The sequence below is a fragment of the Amphibalanus amphitrite genome, unplaced genomic scaffold, assembly GCF_019059575.1.
Source record: "Amphibalanus amphitrite isolate SeventyFive unplaced genomic scaffold, NRLGWU_Aamphi_draft 000122F_arrow, whole genome shotgun sequence".
Taxonomy (NCBI): Eukaryota; Metazoa; Arthropoda; class Thecostraca; order Balanomorpha; family Balanidae; genus Amphibalanus; species Amphibalanus amphitrite.
The window spans coordinates 970,537-988,542 of NW_024881617.1; the positions used below are offsets into that span (position 1 = coordinate 970,537).

Here is an 18,006-nt window from a genome sequence, read left to right on the forward strand (position 1 = left end):
TAGCAAAATACGTCTGCAAAACGGCACATTTGCGCCTAACTAGCACGCATAGGCGCGGGAGCCGGGGGGGCAGTGGGGGCAGCTTGCCCCCCCCCCCAACTCTGGGGCCGTGGGGGCGGTGCCCCCACAGCTTTGAGACGGAATACCACACTTTTTTTGCAAATGTTTTCTTTTTTTGTTGAAAAAGCCGAGGGGTGAAAAATAAGTGGTCTAAAACCGGTGAGAAAACTAGATTTGGGGGTACCCTAGGTTAATCTCTATTATGGTGTGCCCCCCCAGTCGGAAAGTAGTTCCCGCGCCCCTGCTAGCACGACATACATGTAGACACCAAATTGATGATTTGAAATACGAGTATTTACATATCATTTGTACATAATTTGAAATGTTTCGTCTCATCAACGGGGATGCGTGGAATGTTGTTTTTCTCACAGGCATAGATAACATTAATCATGCTATATATGTCACAATGACAATACAATAACAATGCAAATATTGTTATTATCTGTGAGAAAAACAAAATGTCTCACTCTTCTGATGCGTGGAATATTTGTCCGTGTTAAATTTTAATAGCGCGAAACAGCTATTCAATATTGCAGAAAAGACATTTGAATTGTGATTGCGTGAAATAAAAGGAATGCGCCTACCCATTTCATATGCTATGAGAAGGCCCCGCAGCTTTCCCTTTTGGTGCACTTTGCTATCCTGAGTTTTCTTATACCTTCATTGTCACTTTTTATCTTTCTTTACTTTTACTTATAGGCGACGTACATAGCTGTTTGGTATTTACGTATATCCCAATAGCTAGTGACTAAAAGTGGATACATATTAGTTAATTGGCTTGTTGGCATCATAAGAACTGCATGGTTTGACGTCATTGCCCGAGTAAAGTAATTGCGAGCCTAAAATGCTGTAGCCTTAAAATAAAAAAAAAATTATTGCTGCGGTTGCTAATAGCTTAGGGCTATTTTTGCACTGTTTGTTTATCTTGAATGTATCCAGGTATAGGTAGGTATCAGTGCCAACTGCCGAGTACACAGATGTACAGAAGTGTATGTACTTATGTATAAAACGTTGTTTTGACACCAGCTTTATTATTTTAATGGAAGCTTTCAAGAGCAAGTCGGCTCCCTTCTTCAGCCAAGTCACACAAAACACTAATATAATAATAAAGCTGGTGTCAAAACAACATTTTATGCATTAAAGGGACCCTCCCACCTTCAAAAACGTTTATGAATTGGCATGAAAGTGATGTCGCCCGGTTCAGAAAGAGCGAAAACGAATATCTACGAAATTTCACCGAAAAATATTCACCGGTTTTCAAGATATTAGGATATTACTTTTGTTTACTTTTTGGGATCTCCGCTGTTCCTAGCGACTTTATTTGGAAGCAATAGTTTGGCAGCTGAAAGTGCGGCATTTGCTGCGCGCAAAGCAGCATATACCACCGCGTGCTACGAAACGTTTTAGTCAAACATTTAAAAATCGTTAGATATCTACGCTGACGTCACACATTCAGAGGGGTATTCCTATGCATTAGCCCCTCTGAATAAAAATGCTGCAATTTTGAAATTCAATATTTCCGATTTAAGGCATTTCTCGATGTTGTGAGTGCCGAAACCGGTAATTGTGAGCCAGGGACCCCATTTTGGCTATCTCAACTCAAATCTAATGTTAAGGTGGGAGGGTCCCTTTAACTATGTCCCAGCTGAACAGCAACATTTACAATTACGTCTATGTATTTATTTATCTAACAGCAGACAGCAGACACAGGACGCTTAATTTACACATTTGACATACCCTACAGCCTACAGGGGTGTTTAAATCTCTAACTGGGGCGACAAAACTGGAGTGGAGCGAGGGCTGAATCACAGCATAATTAATGAACTGCTAGTGACATGATCCCGTTAGGGCAATGGCGTCATCCTCGGTCATCATCCGAATGCAGGCGCTAGTCTGTCGGGCATCGATCCACTATTAGTTCATCGCCCGCCGCGACCGCTTTCTGATGCATAATTTCCACATTCGGCACTTTTTCCACCCACATGCCGACCCTCATGGTGGCTTCAAGTGAGTATAAATGGCGTCCGTTCGACGCTGGGGGCATCAGTCGACCCGGCTCGACACGGCTCCCCTCTGAGCCCTCCCCTCCCTCCACCGACGCGTTGCCCCGCCCCTCTCGTGCCCCTCACACCATGCCTCATCTGACAGCCCTGCTGCTGTGTGCCTGGCTGGCCTCCAGCTCGGCCCTCATCGTGCCGCCGATGCTAAAGAGAATGCTGGAGCCTCTGGGGGAGCCGGTGCCGCTCAGCTGGCGCCGATCGACGGAAAAGAGAGCCGTTCCGATGAGTGACGACGTGTTCGGCCTGCCTCTCTCACCGGAGGATTTTGCTGCAGCGGCTGACATCCCCGATGACGTGCCTCAGTCCGGGCCGGGAGCCGAGGACCCCATCGAGCTGGCCGGCCTGTTCGAGGGCGACATCTCGCACATGGAGTCGACTAAGGTGCTGCTGGATGGAGACATCGCCTTCGACGGCGACGACATGTTCGTCCGCAACGCCATCCGCGAGGAGGGCAGCCTCTGGCCAGACTCGGAGATCCCGTACCTGATCTCGTCGAGCTACACGCAGCGCGAGCGAGCCATCATCGCCAAGGCGGTGGCGGCGTTTGAGAAGAACACGTGCATCCGGATCGTGCCGCGCACTACGCAGAAGGACTACATCCACGTGCGGAAGGGCTCCGGCTGCAGCAGCGCCGTTGGTGTCGTAGGAGGCGTCCAGGAGCTCTCGCTCGCCGACGGCTGCGTCTACCCCGGAGTCGTGATGCACGAGTTCATGCACGCAGCCGGCTTCTGGCACGAGCAGAGCCGTCCAGACCGCGGTGACCACGTCATTATCAACTGGGGCAACATCATCTCCGGCATGGATTATAACTTCCACAAGTACGAGTGGACCAAGATCCAGAGCCTGGACGAGCCGTATGACGTGACCTCCATCATGCACTACGGGCCGTATGCGTTCGCCGCCAACCGCAAGCTGCGCACCATCACTCCCATCAAGCCCACCGACCAGATGGGACAGCGCAACGGCTTCTCCGAGATCGACATCAAGAAGCTCAACAAGCTGTACAAGTGCCAGGGCACTGGCGGCGGAGCGGTGGGCCCCACCAAAGCGCCGGAGCCCTCTGCATGCCAGGACAACAACGAGTACTGCTCCGAGTGGAGCGCCCGCGGTGAGTGCAACAAAAACCCCACCTGGATGAACGTCCACTGCGCCAAGTCGTGCGGAACGTGCAAGGCCTGCGCCGACCACAACACCTACTGTCTCTCGTGGGCCAAGTCCGGCGAGTGCGCCAACAACTGGAGCTACATGAGCATCTACTGCCGCGACTCGTGTGGCCTCTGCCTGGGCAGCGACTTCGCCCACTGCGCTGACAAGAACAAATACTGCGCCGACTGGGCCGAGATCGGTGAATGCACCAACAATCCCGACTTCATGCTGCAGGACTGCAAGAAGGCCTGTGGCGCCTGCTGATACGCCCATGGGATCGGCGCAACTGTTCCTCAGATGCCCTCAGAGGCATTGCAGTAGTTCCTTTAGATGTTCCAGAGGGCGGTAGCCCTGTCACCTACCACTTATCTCAGGGTATTGATGTGTGACCTTGTTGAACGCGATGCTTCACGGTACGTCATGACTATGTGGTAACTTGGACTTCGCAAATTGTTTCCAAACTTTCCATGCATAATTGGATATTTGGTACGGTTTCGTATATCGCAGAGACAGGCTTAGTGCAAATGTATCCCTATTCCCAGCTACTGTGACTCGTACATAATGTTTATTTCTACTTTTATACAGACGATGTTCTTGACTTGCGATTGAAAATACACACAAAATACAGCATAGTACTTATGCAACTAGAACAACTTCCTATAAACATGACACATTTAGGAAATCGCAAAAAAAAAACATATCAAAAGCCAATGTGACACCATCCATTTTCTTGAATATCTTGCTCGAGACCAGAAGCAGGGCGAGAAGTCGATGGATCTGCGCGATCTAACCATATAACGCTTTTAACATGCTTGCAAGTCATCTGATTATTTTGCAAGTTTCAAATGTGTTTTGATATCAATTTAAAGTGTGTTTGATTTCATTATAAATGTGGTTTGAGAAGAACTGACATAAGTTTGATTTTGCTCGACATGCTGCGTAATCCTATGCTTCAGCTTCCGTGTTAAGTATTCGTACTTCATTTAATTCGATTAAGGTTTACATGCACATACACAGTTATTACACACACTAGTGCGTAGGACGTCCCTGCCATAGCGTGTTACAAGGGCCAATGTCGCTGCTTCCCATATTCCCTCGCGATTAAACCTGAATTAGAACGCACATGGGCGCAACCATTACACAGCACGCTGGTCCAAATTGGTCATACATGGTAATCTATTGATGAACATGACCGCTCCTTATTTCGTCCCACTAGTAGCGGTGCGGCGATCCGGCACGGTATCTTGTTTTCGGCGCGCTCCTCTGGGACGGCGGAAGACGAGGTGAGCCCAGATTTCCCTGGAGGGACGGCCGAGGTCACCAGAGCACCTGCAGCCCCTCCATGGAGCTCAGATTCCCATGCGTGCGCTCAACGCCACCAGACCTTTCGGCAGACATCAGTGGGATCGGACGCCACCTCCGTAACACGTCTATATCGTCCATCACGTGTCAGCGGCCGATGACGGCAATCATTTCTGATGCCTCCAGCTTTTGGAAATTGGTCGCCTGTCCTGCGTGTGGGGATGCTTGGTATGCTGAACTCTTACTCTCGACGTTCATTTTATAATGCTTGAAAATGATTCAGAAGTTCTATGTATCGTCGTCTTGATCCGTAGGGCTAATGTTCTGAACTGTCTAGAAAAAACAAAGACATGCAAGTGCTTTTAAACGGTTTAAGAAAGACATATCAGAACACTTGCACATTTCATTTTTTTCCCTAGATAAGCCATCGTAAGTTGCAGCATTGACTTCATTCAAGTTTATAAAAGCATGCTTTATACAAACCAATTCTGTGCGCGCACGTTCCTTATTATGATCATGACCAATCATGGGCGAGAAATTAGACGTGCGTCATTATTGACGGAGATTGAACAGTTATCGTTCAATACCCACATGAGACGAATACTGAATACATCTTGGTACCGGAAACTCGGCCCCGGTCGGTAAAACTTCTTAACTATGGTCGAAAATAACGGCTCTGCCAATCAGGTCATCAGACTGGCGGACAAATTGTCAATCAGCACAAGTTATGTTACATAATTGGTCGCATGGGGGCTACAGCAAACGTGCAGTTCTGTCGGTTTTAGCGAAATGAAAATACTCCTATTAAAATAATGCGGAATTCAAACCAAATAAGTTCACCTCTTGCATCGGCATAATGGCTCCGAAAAATCAGCTCTGGATACCGAAAATAAACCAATGACGTCATCGAAAACAAAAACACCCGGCACTGCGGCTCGTGATCCTGCTTAGCAGCCGTGTATAGGCCGATTACCGGTGGCCTGATGAAGACGTAAGCCGTTCATTCGGGCGAAGATCGCGGCTAACACTGCCGCCTCCACCGTAACCCAAACAGCCACGCTCCTGGCGTAAAAAAAAACTCGGGATTCCATGGCAGCATAGGGTGCATACGTGTCAGGGCTGTGCATAAGTGGGTTAAGAGTAGGCCGCTGTTTTATGTTCGTCTAAATTCCGGATACAGAGGCTTTCCTATATCGACACACCCATGAGTATGACGACATAGGGATTGTTTTTGAAGTGGCGCTTAGGGCTAAGCTCATATCTGTAAGCCGCTAAGACACAGCAATATTCAGATCTGAAGATAAGATTACTGTTTTCTGAGATCATCCATCATAACCAGTTCTCTATTTAGGACTACGAGATAATTCGTTTTTATGCATGCGCAGCCTATTTCAGCATTATGAGCGAATCAGTTGTGCGAATGTGAAATTGACGTGAAAAAGGTGCATGCAACTGATGTTGTCATGACTATTTCTGTAGGTAATCGTTGACAATCCTCCCTTTCGCAGCTTGTGATGTCTGTCGACGAAGATTACTGTTATTTTATAGACTTAGCAAGGAAACGCAACGCTGCATTCCATTCATAACTCAACATCATAATTCAAAACATACATTACATGCGTGCATTGGCCATTTTTCTCCAATTCATGGAATCCAGCGAGATTGATGACGATCCGACCTGCAGTTTAGTCGCACTACCTACCCATACCCACTGAGACGACATTCATCCAAGCTTTGGATCCATTGACATTTCTGGTCCGCACATTGACCTATATAGTAACCTATAGAGGTACTATTAGGTCTATAGAGCTACTATAGAGATCAATGGGTCCGCATATACATCTCAGCACCTCAGCACCACTTCACTCCCACGATTTTCTCGGCAATCATGTGCGTTTCAACCAGCCTAGTGAGAATATCTGGTTTTGTAGCGAATCCATGACAGATATAAAATGACGATAATAGCTGAAGTTTTATTCTTCGCCATATTCTTCATCTCATTGACAGTGATCAAGATACTATACGTATCGAAAGCTTTGTCTTTTACAATATACTTGAGTTATTATCGTCATTTTATATCTGGTTTGTTGTAGTGCGACGTGATCCGCACCAAGCGCTGGCTCGTTCCGCAATTGCAATTTCACGCACACAACAAATCCGCGGTACCCCTGCTTACCCCGTCTGCATGCCTCATGCTTCATCTTTGGACTAACAGGCCTCTGACCAGATAAACTGTGCCGGCAGGAAGCGTTTACCCGACTGCCGGGTCAGCCTTCTGATCCTGGATTACAGGACACTAGGGGGGTCCGAAATGTATTAAAGTTGTCCGAAACCACGGGAACCGGGTTTTTCCCATAGGTCCTTTCAATACCTTTCCAAAATGGTGCGGCAATCGAAATTTTAAAGAACTTTCACCTTGCCTCAAATCGATTGAAAGTTTATCAAATTTAGCCAATTTAGTACTTCATGAACTTTCGCTTTTAACATACATCCCACAGTTTAATGCGCAATTGATTGGGCCGGTGATCTTGTTTTCAAGGAAAATAGCTGCACAAATCACAAAATATATTATCATGCATGCCAAGAGCCAAATGATGAAATCACATCATGACTAAATACCATGTGGATTACAATAAATCACTTAAAATATCGCGTATCAAGATCCTCAGAATAGGAATCGTCTTGGTCTTTATTTGTCCAAATGCGCCATGTGCATCGAAAACTTCCACCTCGCCTGAACTGAGTTGAAAATATCTAGATAAGCCTATGATTTGAGCCGCGGTCTGTTGCGAGTGCAGACGGCCCCCCCCCCCATTGCGGGTAATTACATGCATGTCATGACCCCTCAAGGTTGGCGAGTGGCGCTTCTCACATTTCTTAATCCTCACAACAGCAGCTGCTGTGCACTTATGCCTGGAGGGAGGGGGGATGAGACATGGCCCTCATGCATTTCCCGCAAAACACTGTGTCAACCAATGTGTCAATTTCACAGCACTGCGTCATCTCGCCTTCAGGTGATGGCGCCATGTCTACCGCAAGACAAACAAGAGCTGGGGCATCCAAGCCTCTAGTTGGCCAGCCGAGGGAGGCCGTTGCTGACCAGTGGGCCGTTGCCTTCCTGGCTGATGATGATACCAGCGGGCTGCTGGCCTTCACCGGAAGGCCGCGACTGCCGACCAGGGGGCAGGTCCTCAGCCTCTACCTCCACATCAGGCAGGCCAAGGGACAATGGTTTCCAGTCAGCGAGATCGCTGACATCGTCCTGACCGAAGTATGCAAATACTGGACAATGGGGAACATCCCGATCGGGGCCAAGAAGAAAACGAAGGAGAAGACGTTGGCCCTGATAGACGAGTACCGTAACCTGGGCAGGAACATGGGGCAGGTTACGGTACTCGTCTATCAGGGCCAACGTCTTCTCCTTCGTTTTCTTCTTGGCCCCGATCGGGATGTTCCCCATTGTCCAGTATTTGCATACTTCGGTCAGGACGATGTCAGCGATCTCGCTGACTGGAAACCATTGTCCCTTGGCCTGCCTGATGTGGAGGTAGAGGCTGAGGACCTGCCCCCTGGTCGGCAGTCGCGGCCTTCCGGTGAAGGCCAGCAGCCCGCTGGTATCATCATCAGCCAGGAAGGCAACGGCCCACTGGTCAGCAACGGCCTCCCTCGGCTGGCCAACTAGAGGCTTGGATGCCCCAGCTCTTGTTTGTCTTGCGGTAGACATGACGCCATCACCTGAAGGCGAGATGACGCAGTGCTGTGAAATTGACACATTGGTTGACACAGTGTTTTGCGGGAAATGCATGAGGGCCATGTCTCATCCCCCCTCCCTCCAGGCATAAGTGCACAGCAGCTGCTGTTGTGAGGATTAAGAAATGTGAGAAGCGCCACTCGCCAACCTTGAGGGGTCATGACATGCATGTAATTACCCGCAATGGGGGGGGGGGCCGTCTGCACTCGCAACAGACCGCGGCTCAAATCATAGGCTTATCTAGATATTTTCAACTCAGTTCAGGCGAGGTGGAAGTTTTCGATGCACATGGCGCATTTGGACAAATAAAGACCAAGACGATTCCTATTCTGAGGATCTTGATACGCGATATTTTAAGTGATTTATTGTAATCCACATGGTATTTAGTCATGATGTGATTTCATCATTTGGCTCTTGGCATGCATGATAATATATTTTGTGATTTGTGCAGCTATTTTCCTTGAAAACAAGATCACCGGCCCAATCAATTGCGCATTAAACTGTGGGATGTATGTTAAAAGCGAAAGTTCATGAAGTACTAAATTGGCTAAATTTGATAAACTTTCAATCGATTTGAGGCAAGGTGAAAGTTCTTTAAAATTTCGATTGCCGCACCATTTTGGAAAGGTATTGAAAGGACCTATGGGAAAAACTCGGTTCCCGTGGTTTCGGACAACTTCAATACATTTCGGACCCCCCTAACAGGACACGGGCAGACGGACTGCACTGCGGTGACGGTCAGAACTCAGAAGGTTGGCACTCGGCGGTGACGGTCAGACGCGGCGCCGGTCGTGACACTCCCACTGTTTGCGGTTGGAGCGCCGACCGCAAAATGCCGTGACGTAGTGCCGACTACTGTGCCAAGGCTTAATTTTCTGTGGATGCTAATATGCAATGCGATGGGTTATATGTTTGGAGCCTGAAATGAAAATCAGGCTGCAGCTACGTAGGTGAGAAGTGTGTATGAATGTCTATTGTGTATTTAATCCTGTATAATGTACAATGTTCAGGGTGTCCCATAAGTTCGTTCTCACCTTTTATTTGCATGTAAAACATAGTACATTGCGTTTTGATATGTTTATAACCCCTCAATGTGCTCCCCATTTCATAAGCAAACACATGAATACATGCTGCGACATGCCAACCGGCATGTTTGGCAGCATAGCAGGCTTGAAGTTGACCCAGACTGACTTGGCATGCGCCGTGAGCTCCTCAATGCTGGAACACCGCTTCGCTTCGACGAGCCTCGATTTCAATATTCCCAACACATTTTTATGAAATTTGGATCTGATGAGTTGCCTGGGATGTGATCTTGCCACACACGCTTATCACAGTCTCCTGGCACTGCTTTTATGCTTTGCTTGACCTCTGCACTGATGCACTCTCTTGCTTGAAGATGGGCCTACGACCTCCCGGATGCCATTTTCTACTAAACAAATGTGGTCATACTTGCGGTTCAAGTTAAGCTAGAAAGCTGAAACTCCTCCTAGATCTTCTTGGAGAAGCATTCTGCGTCCCAAGACTGTTTCTGGAGCATCATTCGCAACGTGATCAGTGTCTGGACGCATATTACCCCACATTACCGTGACCCTGGCCTTTTGCATAGGAATAAAGCTGGATGACACAAAGGCCTTTTCCGTCGCCCATATGGGACCGTTTTGGGGTTTGGACGGGTGTTTTATCTCGAGCACGGACTAGGTAGTCCAGATGACCACATTGATGTCATCGACCCTTCAGTTTGTTTAGCCTCAGGCATAACGAAACACATGTTTGGCCATTTTAAGACGTTTTTGACTGTTTTGAGCCCTCCGGTAAGTAGAGCTTAAGTCACCTTGAGTTAGGTACCCCGAAATAATACTCTTAGACAGCTGGTAATACATCCTGAAAAGCCTGTTTACCAACTTTCTAACGCTAAGACCTTTTTGACGGCCATTTTGGCGCCACACAGTTTTGGCCACATGGCTCACTCGTGAAAGCTGACAAAAAGAGAGCATAAACTTGCAGCGATTGACTCCCGACAAATCATCGGCGTCACTTGTTGACTGTGCGTCCAGTTAGCGACAGACATTGGCTACATACTGGATGGCCTCAATCACCCTCAACCGTCGTGAATGGCCCAGTGCGGTCTAAATACCGAGACGTTCCCGTATCAGAGACCTCTATGTTGCGGCGTAAGCCGTCTCCAAAGGAAGTGAACTCTCTGGCAAAAAATATTTTGTCTAGACGAATTAGTTACCGTGGAGCACATTCACAGTTGCCATGGCAACCCCAAAAGCTCAGTTACAAAATAAATTAAGCGTGGCTTTAAATAAGAGAGCCTCTTAAAGAAAAATTTAGGTGAGAAGGAACTTATGGGACACCCTGTATTGTACAGTTGACTGCAGAATGATGTTCCGCTCCCCAGAAGCTATCAGTTGCCTGAAACGCTATGTTCTGCCGCTTATCACGTAATTAAAGCTGTCTACTGTCTATTGTGAGCGCTGAGTCACAGCATTGAACTGTTAAATCAGTTCGTGTGATGCGGCACAGCCTACCACTCCAGGCAACCTGCGAAAAGTGGAACATCATTCTGTAGTTAACTGTACAGTACACTGTACAGGTTTTTTTCTCATATTATCAGTCATTCGGAAATCATAATACTAGGAGGCGCATGGCAAAGGTTAATGTTTCGAGAAAAACAACCTTTTGCTTTTTGCGGGCACACTGGGCGTATGATTAAGTTAATGGGCCCAATCGAAAGTGTGAAACATCGCAAGTCCCTGTTTTCAGGGGCTCCGCCACGTTTTTGGGATTGGGGGGGTCCAACCCAAAACACAAAACCTCACTCGCGGATCCAGGGTGGCATTGAGGGTGAATACCCCCCCCCCCCCCGCTGCGCCCGAAAATTGAAATCGATGAAAAATTGCCGTTTTCTAGAGCACAAAAAACTTAACAATTTTATTGGAAGAAATTTGCCTTAAACTGCAAAACCAGCCCAGCCAGCAAATTTGGTCTGGGCCGTAGCTGGTTTTACTCTAGCTAGCTCAGGCATTTGCTCTGGCCAAAGTACGGGCAAGGTCTGGGGCTCTACTGGAGCTGACATACGATCCCAGGGCTCGCCCGCACCACAGCCGGACTTAACCCATATCAGCAGTGCCGTACCTCAACCGTACTTCAGCCACAGTAAGCCAAAACAGCTTCTAAGCAGCCGGACCTGGCCGTAGGAACCCGGAATAGAGCCGTGGCATGGAGCCAGACTTTGGCCAGACTTGGCGGTCCGATACCAACTCGGGAGCGCTACGGCAAAGGCTAGCTAACCGGAATAGAGCCAATGGCCATATCGACCCAAACCCCGGCTCCGACGGCGTTCCGTTTACACCGGCCCAACTCTGGCATGTTGGAGTTACCGGGCAAAACGGACTTGAACCAAACCAAATTACTGGTTGGGAAGGTTCCAATAGCACGAGGAATCGAAAACCGAGGAGCGGAGCCCATTGACACCGACATGGCGGCCTCTCAAATCAAAGTTCTTGGGGAATGAAGGCCGCTGTTGCGCGCTCCAAGGGCGGCATTGGCCATCAGAGAATGCATTGGGCTCTCAGTGACTGGCATGGGCTTGGTAATTCGGGGACCTACATAGGCCTTCAGATATCTATGTAGGCTCTAAAGCCAGTGTAGAGTCCTCTAAGGCCGTACTAAAGGAAAGCGCAGGGCTTTAGCAGTGGTAGGGATTTGAAAGCCCTGCCCTCATATGTATAGCAGCATGGGATGGGGTCCTTAGAGACTGACATTCAGTCCTGTGATGAGTGTGACCTATACTGACCCGAAAATGGATATCAAAATGCTCCACTTGAATCAAAAGTCAGGTGATGGGGATCCTGTTGCAGTTGTGACTTGTGGATGTCCTACCTCTACGAACCTGCATTCAGAGCCCTGTGCAGATTATCGCCGATTACCTCAGAACGGTGTGAGGCTGCTTAGACTAGTATGGTGTTCTGAAAGACCGACTTGGACCCCCCCCCCTGAAACTATAGGACGACCTCACATGGAAAAAGGATTCTCAGATCGACTTGAAACTCTCTTAGGGCAGGTATTGTGTCTAGGAGGTGTCTGGCAAGCTTGACCCCCCCCCCCCCCCACACAAATTGTGGCCAAATTCTAGCATACTTTCCTAATCCTAGCAATCTTAAACGCATTCATAGTAAAAACAAAAATATTGGAATGATGACACTCCCATGTAGGCCGGCGAGTGTTGAGTACTTCGTCTGTCACGAAATTATACCTAAGGGTTCCCTACATTTCTAGATCTTCAATTCCTTAGCTCTACGACTGTCAACACATTCAAAGTGCATACTGTGAATGAATGATATAGTCATTTTTTACGCGAAAACAAGCTTATTGGTATCCGGAATATTGGGGGGTACTGTACCCCCCAGGTAAATTATTGGGGGGGTCCGGACCCCCGCGACCCCCCCTGTGGCGGAGCCCCTGCCTGTTTTATGATCTCCTGCATCAACCGATATCATTCCCGGTTTTGTCTGGAAAAGAATAGCTTCCAGTCTACCACGCAGTGAGGCGAGGACTGTGCGGATTATATGTTCATACATTGGGTGTAAAAAGTAGAGCGTCCGCGCACGACATATTTTTCTTCTGTTGGCCTGCAGCTTCTGACAGTCAATATGCCTCAGCCATTGTAAGAATGTTATTAATGAAGAAGTAAATCATAACCGAAAAGCTGGCAGTGCATCAAGTATCATTGATTTCCCATTAATCAAAGCTCAATAAATGAAATAATTGTCTCTGACGTCACAACTCTCAGCTCAAATAACAAATATATGAATAAAGGACACCGCGGAGAGAGGACAACGCTTTAGTGACCTCAACTACCTGTATTATCATCCATACGACTTAGACTATTCCCACTATCCCATTAAACATTAATGACTCAGCCATTAGCAGTGCTATTTCAAACCTAATGCGGATTTGGTGAATCTTTTTAGGAAGCATTTACATAAGTCTTCATTGAACCGCTGTAGCAGTGAACTATCCATTTCCATGCGAGTGCAGAAGGCCGGAACAAGGATTAGGGATACTCCAGCCGTCTAGACCCCGCAATGGTATCGGTGTCATGTTCCGAGAATATCTAAACTGCCGGGATTGCACCTAGCTGAGATCTGATCTGAGCATCAATCGCTTAATCACAAGACTCTGTGACGTCAACTACCAGTTCTATTATGCGCCGTGCATGCTGTTCGACTGGTTGATCTCAATCTGAAGCAGTTGCTAAGTAGGATCTGCGTCGTTGCAAACACTTTGCAAAAATGTGTTCTTTCGGTGTGCCGGAAAAGTGCCGAAGGTCATGATATTTCCTTGCGACGTGTATAATGAACAAACTTATGTAGGTATCTAAGAGTTCTTTATTGCACTAATGAGCAAGCAAGCTGCAAGCGCAGCAAGGCGATCGAGCTCATCTGCGGAAAAATGAAATAGGGCGGCAGCCCCGGTTCCGTGACGTCTTAAAAACCTTATTGTGACAAGCAGTGTTCAGCATCAGATGCTAAATCAGATGGTTCTTTTACTGGCTCATCCAAAGGAAACGCGGGACATGGTCACCGCGTTTCGAAATCTGATATTGTCAAAATGTTGCCATTTCCCCTAGAAAGCAAACTTACCCGGGCTATTAGTTACTCTTCAATTCGGCAAACTCGCTTCTAAAATATCAAAATGGGTCAACTGGCAACAAAACTGGCAGTACCGATGAATAAAACTGCCGATTGGTGACTGATGAACCGAATTGACTGACCCAGTCTGATGGACTGGGTGGAAGGACTGATTGATGGACTGGTGGACTGACTCGACTGCGACTGACCGAACCGATCGGACCGATTGATATGTCAGTCACAAGGTGCCCACGCCGTCAGAACGTGCCAGTCGGTGGGGCGGCACTGGCCCTGTAATTCAGTCACCTTTGTCGCCTTTGCGCCCATCAGTGAGCGCTTGTGTTTGCTCGCGCTATGTAATGGGGAAAAGGCTACTTGCGCTGTTTGCAGGACACCAGCGAATGGACATACTAGTCAAAGTCATGCATGTCTGTTTGATTGCGCTGTCCCGAGCAGTTGTTGAGCAATAGCAATTCACTCTGCATAGTTATCTTCGACGTGAAAAATTAATTTATACCGCACCCAATGCAGGGTAATGTTCTTACTACGGTCAGCAATAGCCCACCTACTAACGAAGAGTTAAATAACGGCTTATTTGCGTGACAAACTTTAGGTATGTGCATAGTTTACCTGCGGAAGTTCGCTGAACAAACGTCAAAGCTCGATTGATGCGGAACAGTCGGTACTTGTCGCTGCCTTTACAAAAGTATATGGCGAGGCGGCATACTAACTACAACGAAGAAAATTTAAATATGTAGCTGCCCAGCTCACGTCCACAAAACTGGGCTTCTTGGCTACGGCCAGCGAAACGGCGAACAAAACAACGTATAGGTGCCTGAAATATTTAACGCTTTATCTTACATCAAGTGCTTAGTTACTAGTATAACTTTATGATAAACGCACACATTTATGCATACCTATATTTACTAGGATTCCACACATCCCTAGATTCCCACTTTCTTCTTGCGGTTTTCCGACTGACTCTGGCTCCTCTTGCAGCAACCGGTAGACATAGATACATATATAGCGCAAGCCAGGGCCACGGGAGGCGTGCAGCACCAATATGGAATTATGAAAAGTGACTATATGTAATTGATGTATCGCAGCAGAAATAAATCAACAAACATTCAACGAAAATAAATACGTAGCCGAGTGAAGGAGATTGAAAATGACGAAGAAGGCAATGAAGCCACGATTGAAAACACTGAGAAATTATTAAAGCAAATTCCATCCTTGTACGAAACAATTGTGCAAGGGCTAATTCGGTAGACATATTACGGTATTATCCTTAAAGTACCCCAAATTAGCCTCGAATGTCTCGTAGCACTGCGTAGTCCGATTATGCAGCACTATATAGTATATACGTATAGAATACATTTAAGATACCTAGTCCAGCTAAACCAGCATGAATCAAGATGTGAACAGAATAGAGACGCATGTGTCACTCGGTGCGAGCCCTTTGATCTGCATCGATCTCCCATCACTGCGCACCAGCGATGACACTACTTCGCTATACAGTGCCTTTTTCGAGAACATGCCTGTCAGACGGTGAGGATTGACCACGCCATAGCACTCTGAGTTGCGACTCTACTTTTTACGAGCCACCGGTCGGGAGAGATCGGATTTGCATCGAACAGCTCAATGTCTTTATTGGTCTAAAAAAGAAATTTACAATAGTTCTTTGAAGAGTGATATTGCAGTGAGCTTGCTTGCATTTTCTGAGCATTTGATTTTCACTTTCAAGAAATGTCACACTTGACACTGAGCATAGAAGGATCAGCCCCTTGACAGACAAATGATGGTAAATAGTTTAACAACGTAGCGCTCGATATCCTGTAAACAACACAAGCCCCAAGCCATCTCTAGAGCAAGACGGAACTTCCTCAGCGTCAGAGTGGTCAACAGTTGGAACAGTCTGCCTCTACACGTCGTTGCTGCACCCTCTGTTAACACATTTAAATCCCGACTGGACATCCACTGGGAAGCTATCCGCTTCTCCTCTGTCTTCGTCAACCGGTTACCTTGCGCGAGCTAGTACTTAGAGTAAAGATCCGGACCAACAAGTCTACACAGGCCTCTAAATTCCGTGTCCTCCTAAGGTAAGGTAAGATAGATATGTCATATGTGTGCATTGATGTGGGATGAAATTCGCCCTGAAAGTCCATCGTAGTATTGTAATACCATCATCGGCATTTCGAAGTGCAGGTGGCATATGTACGTACATGCCTACTCCCTGGCGCATGGTATTATTGGAAGCATAATGACAAGCGCACACCAGTGTGTAATGCAGAACATCAGTCCTTCGACAAGCCGTATACCGCGGTTTGTTGACATCTCTAAAGCGTCCATGAGTCGAGCCTATGGCTACTTTACAGATTCGCTCCAAGGGAGAGGCTGGACGTTAAGATAAATTAGGTAATGGGTATGTCCATGCCGTAAGGTATAGGCGATAACTCACCCGGCCAGGACCCAGTCACTGACAATGCGGCAGCCTTCGGTGCAGCGCTGAGGAACTCCACGCGACACCTGGTGGTGAGAACTGTGCAGCCTCGGTTATCACTGGTGCACACCAGACTGCGCCACCTCTGCCTCAGCGCTGACCAGTCTCACCGACTGCTGAGACCAGCTCCTGTCTAATTATGAATGGGTTTCGCAATGTGTTTGTGCTCATCTATGCAACATCTGGCCGTGACTGTGCTCTTGACACCGTTTTAGAGACCTGTCGACGCAGAAGGGGCTCTCTCTCTCTCTCTCAGCGCAGAAAATAAGCGTACCTACACCTTTTATAAGCTATTCCCCTGAATTGTCTATTTCGAAATGGTTACATGCCAATAGGGTCGTGTCATATGAACTCTGCTACTGGTGCCAGTGGAAAGGCACTCATTCAATACGGGCAAACCCCAGGTGCTGTTCATTTGTCATAAATACTCCATTATTGAGCGTTATTTGTCCGAAAATATAATGTCTCTGACCCCGAGGAGCCAAATGATATCTCATGGTTAAGCTACGAGCCTACAACGAGCCTAAGATCAGACTTGAATGGACATTATTTATCACTCGTCATCTGAATTATGTTCGATAGTCCACGGAGAAGAGTCGGAGCAGCGTCACGATCGACAGTCACATGAGCCGGAGCTAAGAATGCAGCGTGACCTCCACACAGGCGGCAGAACGGGGGGGGGGGGCACCGGGGCACCGTGCCCCCTTGCTTTTGTCATTTTAAAATTAGCCCTATGGGTGTTGCATGGAAAGAATGGGACCAAAGGTCGGCAGCGCTCCCCCCTTTAACCCGCGCCCCGTAGGGGGGGCCGAAACGGCCCCCTGTCCTTTTCGGTCGATATCTCCTAAACGGCTGGAGATATCACCACCAAACTTTCAGGACCCCTCTGGGCATCAATTTTACACATTGTGACCAAAAATTTTTCCAAAGGCTATGATAGGTTGGCCACAAATGACGTCAGAGTGACGTCATGTTCTGTCATTTTCGACCGAAAAAAGACCTTCGCGAGAAGACCTGTCAGGACTACAGCTTTGAAGATACAGAAAAATGATCAATACATAAAAGGTGTAGAATTGACAGGGCTACAAAACTGCTATCTCGACTTTTTGAAATTTTTGAGTTTTGACCCCCAAAAATCAAAAAAGCATTTTTTGGATATATTCGCCAAAAAATCCAAAAAGTTTTTTGAGTTTCGAAAAAAACGGAATATATGTGATAGTGCCTACCGTCTTCTATCTACATACCAAATTTCAGATCGATACCTCGTTTTTTGGCCAAGTTATAGCGAAAAAACTGTTCAAAAATGATGACGTCAAATTTTCAAACTCAATTTTTGGCAATTCTAGAGCTCGTAGAGCAAAACGAAGACCACCATTAGACTCCCCGTGACGAGCTGTGCATCGAATCGATACCCATTTTATGCAAAAATATCAACTTTGAAATTTGACCTAATTTGACCTGACCTTGACCTGACCTTCACAAAAACGTGACCTAGGCTGGCCCCAAAGGCTGCCTAACCCACATAATCGCATTTGTCATGTAAAATGG

The 18,006-nt window shown here is 47.2% G+C and overlaps 1 protein-coding gene across 1 annotated transcript; it reads left to right on the top strand.

Moving 5' to 3' along the window:
• Window positions 1-2,192: 2,192 nt before the first annotated feature.
• On the top strand, window positions 2,193-3,530 carry LOC122381571 (zinc metalloproteinase nas-4-like). The gene has a single exon (XM_043365907.1). It carries the CDS (start codon window positions 2,193-2,195, stop codon window positions 3,528-3,530), a length of 1,338 nt encoding a protein of 445 aa, XP_043221842.1.
• Window positions 3,531-18,006: the final 14,476 nt, after the last annotated feature.

Coding starts and splice junctions, on each gene's coding strand:
- LOC122381571 (XM_043365907.1), top strand. CDS start 2,193: ATGCCTCATCTGACAGCCCTGCTGCTGTGTGCCTGGCTGGCCTCCAGC.